The sequence below is a fragment of the Vitis vinifera genome, chromosome 12 (assembly GCF_030704535.1).
Source record: "Vitis vinifera cultivar Pinot Noir 40024 chromosome 12, ASM3070453v1".
In the NCBI taxonomy this organism is placed as follows: Eukaryota; Viridiplantae; Streptophyta; class Magnoliopsida; order Vitales; family Vitaceae; genus Vitis; species Vitis vinifera.
Window position 1 is genome coordinate 8,381,474 of NC_081816.1, and position 9,145 is coordinate 8,390,618.

The 9,145-nt window shown below is 33.8% G+C and overlaps 1 protein-coding gene across 1 annotated transcript; it reads right to left on the minus strand.

Annotated features, from left to right (window-relative positions):
- LOC100247749 (uncharacterized) lies at window positions 1–882 on the minus strand. Its single transcript, XM_010659094.1, has one exon. It carries the CDS (start codon window positions 880–882, stop codon window positions 1–3), a length of 882 nt encoding a protein of 293 aa, XP_010657396.1.
- Between the last annotated feature and the right edge of the window lie 8,263 nt (window positions 883–9,145).

Below are 9,145 nucleotides of genomic sequence, written 5' to 3' on the forward strand. Positions count from 1 at the left end.
CTAAAACAAATTAGTTGCATCCTTGACAATGTCTGAAGCATCAACAGATTTCACAAATGATATTCCTTCAGGACAATACACAAGGAAGTTGATGAGTGTTCTTTGTCTATTATCTGTCCAACCATCACCCATTATTGTACACCCAACTTTTGCCCAAATTGCACGATAAGAGTCCACAAGTAACTGAACTTCCTTCTTGGCCTCCTTTAAAAGATTAACCCGTAGTTGATGGTAATTTGGACCCTTATATCCAGGACCAATTGCAGATATAGCATCCAACATTGGCTTGAAGTAGAAGGAATTCACTGCATTAGTAGGAATGCATGCATCATAAAAGAATCTCCCAACCGCCATATCCGCTTTCCAAATAGCTTCTTTCCCAGCTAGTACACTCCTCATGGAAGGTTGAGCTCCTTGAGTATTTCTTGGTGCAAAATACTTATCCACTGTTGATTTTTTCCTTTTTCCACTATTAGCTGCCATAGGACTTTGCATTTCTTGAACCTCTTCTTCACCTTCTGCCCTATCCCCTTCAAATTGTGACACATTAGGACCATAAGGATTTCTACATTCATATGCTTCTTGGGCTGCTTTCTTAGAATTCACAAACTCTTGCAAAGAATTTTCCATTCGAAATTTTACATCAGGAGGAACCGATTTACATGGACCAATATCTCCTTTCACTCCAGCAAGATGTTGTTTCATTCTATGAATACCCCCACCTTTTGTAATCTTTTTACAATACAAACAAATAAGAGTTTTCCTTCCATTTGCATATCTTTTTTCAGAAACATGCTCCCATGCAGGATCGATCTTACTTCTAGTTGATTGAGAATTGGTAGTTGAATCTTGACCAGAGGATGGAGTCAAGTTTGATTCCATTTTGTATTTCTCTATCAAATTAGAAACAAAAATCTCACATTAACATAGAGAATGGAAGTCATCAACCATTTAATGATTTATAATCAAGTCATCAACAATTTATAACAATCATATATCAATTGGTAAATTTATCTAAAGGAACAACCGTCATTATAACAAACATGTTTTGATCCAGTTATAAATTTATCTAAATTTTAAAGTAATTTTGTATAGATATATTGATGGACAAACTCCACAAATATCTAAACAAGCATGTTTGGAGAATTTATTTGATATTATTTGATCAAAGAAAAAGTTATTTTTGAACAGGAGAATGTATGTTAAATGGTCCAAGCTTGAAAAAAAAAAACAACCAGGAAATTAACTAATATTTTAACTAATGGCTACAAAGAGACAACAGGAAATATGTGAGAGAGATTCGCAAGGACATGGTTTGAAAGAGCCCATGCTTTGGAAATTTGGATTGGATTATTACCATGGCAGTAGTACAGAGTGGAAAATCGGATTTGGAATTTTGAATTTGGTTTGGTATATTGAAGAGGGGGAGAAGAAAGTTGCCCACTTGCCCCAATAAAAAATGAATGCCCCTGTGGACTGGGGAGAAAAGGTTGAATTTTGTGGCTCAACCAACCCCACATAAATTTTACTTTGTTCATCTTTGTATTGAATTTTTGGCAACTTCATCTTCCAGTGCTTTCCAATAATGCAAGCAAATTCAGAAGAGGTTCATTTTTCTGTCCTCTTCTAATAATGCAGAAGTAATTCACTTTTTATGGTAACTGCTAAATTCTAAGTCAGACAATTTAATTATGCTCCATAATGGCCACAATGGGCATCTGAGAAAAGCTAAGAAAGGGAAGCAGTTGAAGTTGGACTAGAATCTACGGCAACTACTCACTGTGGGCAAAGTGGCAACCTCCAACGCCGGGGCGGGCTACTAGCTGGGAGAGGGGGGGAGCTTTCCAAAGCAGGCGGGTGTCGTGGGTCGCCGGCGAGACCTGTGTGAATGTCACAGGTCGTCGGTGGGCGGAGGAGAGGGGGGAAGCTACCCTTGGCTGCTGGCGGGATCTCTCTTGTTGTCGTGGGCCGCCGGCGGGACCTTGTGAGTGTCGCTGCTGTCGCAGGTCGTCGGCGGGATCCCTTGGTGTCGCAGATGGGACGTCGACGACGGGCGAATGAGGAAGGGCTGGAGCTGGAGCGGGATCCCTTGTAGCGGCGCAACGTTGGAGATCTCCTTTGCTTAAATAGGACTCCAAAATGGCGTCATTTTGATGCCAGAAGCATCAAAACGACGTTGTTTTAAAAAAAAAAAAAATTAAAATCAATTGAACCGGCCTGTTCCAAGGGAACCGGCCGATTCGTCCGGTTCACCGGCCTGTTCCAAGGGAACCGGCCGGTTCGTCCGGTTCACCGGTTGGACCGCCGGTTCGACCGATTCGACCCCGGTTCGATCCCCATCCGGTCCAAATGACCGAATCGGACCGATCTGGTGACCGGCCGACGGTCGGACTGGTCAGACCGGCCGGTCCGGTCCGGTTTTTAAAACATTGATTATAAGTCATCCCATCGTCCCAGCTTGGTGATTGGGCCTTGTTTGGGTGAGTAGGATATAAATGTTATTGCCATGGCAAACCCATTCTAATTTTGGGCCAAGTGTAGAGTTAACCGGTTTTGTAAGAATCGATCCATTTATCTGGTTCAATGATTGAATTGTCAATTTAAACTGTTCAAAATCGGTCCAATCTATAAGCGGCTCAAGTGAGCAGACCAAACCAAAAATGCTCCTGATCAATGGTTCAATTGTCAAATCGGACGGATCAGTTCGATTTTTAAAACAATGGTTCTTCCCAAAGGTTAAGATGGATGCCTTCAATAATCTTTTCCAAATTCTAACCAAGACATTTGAAATTAAAGGAAGAATGAAAAAATGAATAGGTAAAGAAATAATACTAAAGACTATTTTGTTTACTTTCACAACAATGTTTTGAAAAATGGATCAGACTAGTTGGTCAGACTAGTCGGCTTTTCGATCTGGTCCCTTCTTTTGAACCGTTTGGCTATTGAATCGACTATGAGCCACTTGAACCGACAGGTGGATTAGTAAACCAACTAAACGGGATGGTTCATTAAGAATCCAATGGTTTAATGTCCCCTATTTTCTTAATCCAAACAAGCCCAATTCCAACCCATATTGCCTCACTTTTTTTTTCATCCAAATAGGCCCAAGTCAAAAGCCCAAATAAGGTTGCCATTTGGTGGGTTGTTCCTGAATTCCAAACACTACAACAGACGCTAGATGAGACAGGAACCACTCAACTATGTATATCTTCATGCATAATAAGCAAACAAAAGAAATATATTCTCATTTAAGAAATTTTATAATATCAAATAAAAATAATATAATTGTTTTAAATTATAAAATTAGTTAAAATTAATTTTTCTTTCATTTTTAATATATTCATATTTAAATATTATATATATTTCATTTAATAAAATTTAAAATATTAATATTTTTATACCTATATATGATTTAATTTGATTGTATCAAAGTTTAAAAAATAGATATTATTTATTTTTAATTTATATATATTAAATTTTTTATAATTTTTAAATTTTTTAATAATATATAAATTACATATTTATAACATCACCGATTTGATCGTGGTTCAAACATAGGTCCTCCGGTTCATAACATATTATTTCACAACACGCAATTTTGTTATTACTTAGTTGTTTATAGAAAAATTTAAGGAAAGAAAATTCAATAGAAATTCACTTTTTCAAAACTTTCTCAATCCTTTTCAAGACAAATGGGCAAGAAAAATCTTTTAATATTTTTTTCTTCTCTTTTTTATAGTATTTTTTTTATCATTATGATATTTAAGTATGAAAGAAAAATCATTTTTTTAGTATATTTGTTCCCATTCTTCGTTACTTTCCAAAAAGCACACTTATCTTTTTAATTAAGTGAAAAAAAGAGAGAGAAATCTATCAGTTTTTTAATTGATTTTTGATAAACTTTATCTACCATTCCATGGATGCCTCACTATATACTATATATAAGATTTTGAGTTAAAAGATGAATGCGTTCATTAATTTCTCCAAGTACCGAGAGATTTGAAATTGGAAGAAAGATGACAAAATGAATAGGTAAAGAAGCAATGGTGTCTAAGAATGAAAAAAATAAATAAGTAAAGAAATAATATATCAGATACCATTTTATTTACTTTTGCAATGCACAATTTTATTCCGTTTATAGAAAAATTTAAGGAAGAATATTAAATAGGAATTCACTTTTTTCAAAACTTTTTCAATCTTTTTCAAGAGAAATGGGGAATGAAATCTTTTAATATTTTCTCTTCTCTTTTTTATAGTTTTTTTTTTTATCATTATGATATTTAAATATGGAAAAAATCATTTTCTTGAGTTTTTTTTTTCATTCTTTAGCACTTTCCCAAAAGCACACTTTCCTTTTTAAGTGAAAAAAACAAAAAAGAAATCTATCATTTTCTTAATTGATTTTTGTTTAACTTTATCTACCATTCCATGATGCCTCACTATATACAATATAGACTAGGATAGATGAGGATAGTTCTGCATGTCATCTGAGATGGTGAATGTGTTAGAAGGATGTCGAGTGTCTCCACCTCCAAGCGTTGTGGATGTGAAGCGTCTCCCTCTCACCTTCTTTGATTTCCTATGGCTACATTCCCATCTAGTCCAAACCCTCTTTTTTTACAAATTCCCTTATTCTAAGACCCAGTTCATAGAGACCACCATCCCTTCCCTTAAACACTCACTCTCCATTGCTCTCAAGCACTTTTATCCCTTTGCAGGAAATTTACTATTTCCTCCAAATCTTGGAGAACCTGAAATTCATTATGTGGACGGTGATTGAGTTTCATTGACCTTTGTTGAGTCTAATGGCGATTTTGATTACCTTGTGGGTTCACCCTAGTAGCACCTGTTTTTGCTGTTCAAGTAACACTTTTTCCCTACTCTGGAATTTCTTATGGGTTCACCACGAACCATGTTGTAGGAGATGGCAATACTTTTATTCGATTCATAAAGTTGTGGGCTACCATTAATAAATTGCAGAGAGAGCCCATGATGTGAGGGTGAAATCCTTCCATTCTATTATAAGACCATGGTAAAAGACCCTAACAAGCCAGGTTCAATTTTTTGGCAACTTACGCAGAAAATTAAATGTGAAGGATATCGACCACTTCTCCCTACCAGCAACATCCTGGCCACATTTTTACTAAGTCAAGCTGATCTTGAGCGACTCAAAAGAAGGGTTATGGTTTAATGCCCAATATTGTTACATGTCTCTAGTTTTACAGTAACATGTACTTACACTTGGGCTTGCATTGTTAAAGCTCGGGCTTGGAGTGGTGAGGAGGTGAGTGAGAATGAGTTAGAGCACTTTGGTTTTGTGGCCGATTGTCGAGCCCGTTGGACCCGCCATTGCCCGAAAACTATTTCGGTAACTGTTTAGTGCCATGTCTTCTAACTGCAAAGAGTATTCAACTAATAGATGAAGATGCTTTTATAATTGCATCCAAGCTTATAGGAGAAGCAATTCGAGAAAAGCTTGGAAGCAAGAAGGGAGTTTTGAAAGGTTTAGAGAAATTGTCCTCGAATTTTGAATCTCCAAACTTAGAGCGCTTGGTTGCGCTTGGTTGGAGTTGCTGGTTAACCAAGGTTTGCATTTTATGACATAGATTTTGGGTTGGGGAAATTACAAAAGAGAGAATTCATAGAAATAGATGAAACAAGGTGCATATCACTTCATGAAGGCAAAGATAACAAAGGCAACATTGAAGTGGGTTTGTCATTCCCCAAGATTAAAATGGATGCTTTTGCCTCTGTCTTTTACCAATGGCCTCATGGTCTATGATTAGAGAAAGGAAACAAGTTCCTTGGTAGAACTCTACAGATATTTGTTGCAATCTTGACAATTATTTTCTCTTTAATCTGTAGTCATTTTATATATAAACTTGGTAGAATTCTCCTTTCATTTTTAATACTATTAAACTTCATTTGTAGGGAACATCCCATCCCATCCCCATGCTAAAAGGAGAATAAATAAATGTACTCTATATTATCATGCTTTATGGTTGGCCATGTGGGCTTTCACTTTCAACTATTCTCATACTTTATGGTTAACAACTAATTTGACATAACTTATCTGGAAAAGTCTTTTATGGAAGCAAGAAAAGGAAACCCTGCCACTTTTGACAGATTTCCACTGACATTTAATCCATACGTCAATCCATAGTATATATAGAATATAATGGAATGGATGTGATAAGTTCAGTATGATACTATGGTCATTTCATACATGGCTTCATATGAAATGAACACTGAAGAGTCTCTCCACCTCCTAGTAATGTGGATGAGAAGTCTCTCCCTCTCACTTTCTTTGATATGCTATGGCTACGTTTTCCCTCTTATTCAAGACCTCGTCTTCTATGAATTTCCATATTCTAAGGCCTACCTTTTGAGATCACCATCCTTACCCTTAAATACTCAGTCTCCGTTACCCTAGAGTCAAATAGACTTATACTGTTTTCCTATTCATACACAAGCCAAACAATCCTTGAGAAAATCTAATAGATAAGGTGAGATTATTTTTTGTACAAAAGGGAGAGTTCACTTCATTAAAGCAACGATAACAAAGGCAATATTGAAGTTGCTTTGTCATTCCCCAAGATTAAAATGGATGCTTTTGCATCTATCTTTACCAAAGACCTCATGGTCTATCATCAGAAAAAAGAAACTTGTCTCTTTGTAGAATTCTTAATACATTTGTTGTGAAAAGATCAATCTTAAGAGTTCATTTCTCTTTAATCTATAGTCATTTTATGTATAATAACGGTACATTCAATTCCATTACTATCTGAAGTAAATTTTTTCCGAGTTGTTGGTGTGCAACTTACATTTGGCAAGTTAATGGTAGAAGGGAAAAGGATGGCAAGAAATGGAAGAAAATAAGAGATATAATTTTTGAGATTTTTTTTAAGTATTTAGAAACAAAAATTTCATAGTGTCAATTCTCAACTCAACAAATTCAACTAAAGTTGAATAGTTCTGATAAACTCTTTTCATCAAAATTAGATTTTCTATTTAATTTTAAATAAAATATAAAGGATTAGGAGTGTAAATTTTGATTTTCTTTTCATATCTTTTTCTACATTTACTCCTTCACCAAATATAATTTCTTTCCCATTTTAATATCATCAAATTATATACTTTCAAAAAAAAAAAAGGTCTAGGAGTCCTAATTTATCTTACCTCTAACATGTCCACCATATAAAAGAGTTGTATTTCACTAAATGACATGAGTTGCGTTAATTCAGTGGGTTAAAATTTTAATTTTGCGACAAAAACTACCTAGATCAAAATTATTTCACTCCCATTGAGAACTAAATATGAGATGTTCAAGTTGAAAATACTGAAATTGAAGCTTAAGTTAATATGTTTTGAGTTTAAATTTATGACAAGATAATGAGATTATAAAACTTATATTTTTGTTGTTATTAATGAGCATAAGCTATGGATGCTTTTGAAGAAATTGGGAGTGATGATCAGGTAGATATGATAAGAGAATGAAAGTAACTTTAAATGCTCAAACATCTAATAAGGAACACTCAAGCACCTTGCAAAATTTTGGCCTTTTTTTAATTACTAAAACAAAAAATCCTATTTTCTTAAAAATTGTTTCTTTCCATGAGAGACTAAAAACCTAAGGTTTTGGCATGAAAACAAGATTGAAAACTCATTTTGAGCCACAGAGGAAAAAAAACTCAAAATCTAGGGAGACAACATTTTTCTAGTTCTTAAACTCTCAAAATCAAGATTTTGACTTAGAAACCTTAAAACTTCTTTCCAGGAGGAAAGTAAGAGGTTGAGGATTCCGATTAATGTGCCTCATATAGGTTCTTGAGGTGATCTACAAAGAAATAGGAGATGTTTGTATCACTTATATGAAAAAGATAGGTAGGTTTTAATCTGTCCTAGTCTTATTTGGTAGTAGCTTTTAGACTAGATAAAACTATATACTATTTTTTCATACTAAGTGGATTGTTTGTTACAATTTATTAATTTATGATTTTGTATCTATAGAAGTTACGAGTAATCTTTATGTAAGTGATTTTTACATATATTTGTTGTCATTGTGTTATTGATTATTCTATTGATCTATTTGGCTTGATACTAAATATTTGTATTATAATAAAATGAGATAAATTTATTAAATTTAATTAATCAAAATTAAACTGTAACAAAATTGAACTTGACATATTATTTTTTATTATAAATATGTCGACTTAGACCCCTTTCTAGATAGTTTTATGATATAATTTTTTTTTAAAAAAAAAAAACCCGCTTACAAGTGGTGTCAAAGTAGGTTGAAATTAAAAAAAAAAAAAAAAATCTAATTTGTGCTAATGTTACTCAATCATGGAACCTTTGAGAGTGAAATCTTCAATAAATTGTCCTCCTTTTTATGATGGTAATAATTATCTCATTGAAAAATTCATAAGAATTTTTTCTTAAAATGTAATGCCAACAAATTCATATGAAATTTGGTGTTTACTATCCTTGAGGAAAAAAAAAAAAAAGGTAAATCCACCAATGAAATCAAATCCAACCAAGAATGAGATAAATTTGATAATGAGACTAGTGAAGCCAACGCAAAGATTTTCAATAATATAAGTCCTGATGAGTTTTATTGAATAGCAATGCATAAATATACTAAAGCTAGCGGTTTGAGATAATTTGATTGTCTCCCCTGATGATCAAAATATATGAAAAAGTTGAAATATGATAATCAAAATTATCATTTTTCCTATCAAGTAAAATACCATTGAAAGATGATTGCACAATTTTGAAAATCAAATTCCAAATCCTTCCAAATTATTTTCAGCACTCTTTATTTTCAATCCAAACCCTTTCAAACTATTGTCAGTAACTCTTTATTTTTAATCCAGCAGACAACATCTAACAAGACCTTATTGTCTGTTACAATGATGAAGGTACAGGACAGACAGGACAGAAAGAAAAAAAGTCTCTCAAATCTTTCTTTTTTTCTTTTTTAGGCCCTCCAGCTGGTGAAGAGACCAAAGTTGAGTTTTAATTAATAAATTATATTTTTCAACCATATCTCCCTTTGCTTTTCAACTACCATTCCAAGATACCTTGTTACGAATGCTTTATTTGTATACTAAAACGGTTGGGAACATGCGAGTAAATATAGCAT

Bases quoted from the DNA above. Each gene is read 5' to 3' on its own strand.
- LOC100247749 (XM_010659094.1), bottom strand. From the start codon at position 882: ATGGAATCAAACTTGACTCCATCCTCTGGTCAAGATTCAACTACCAAT.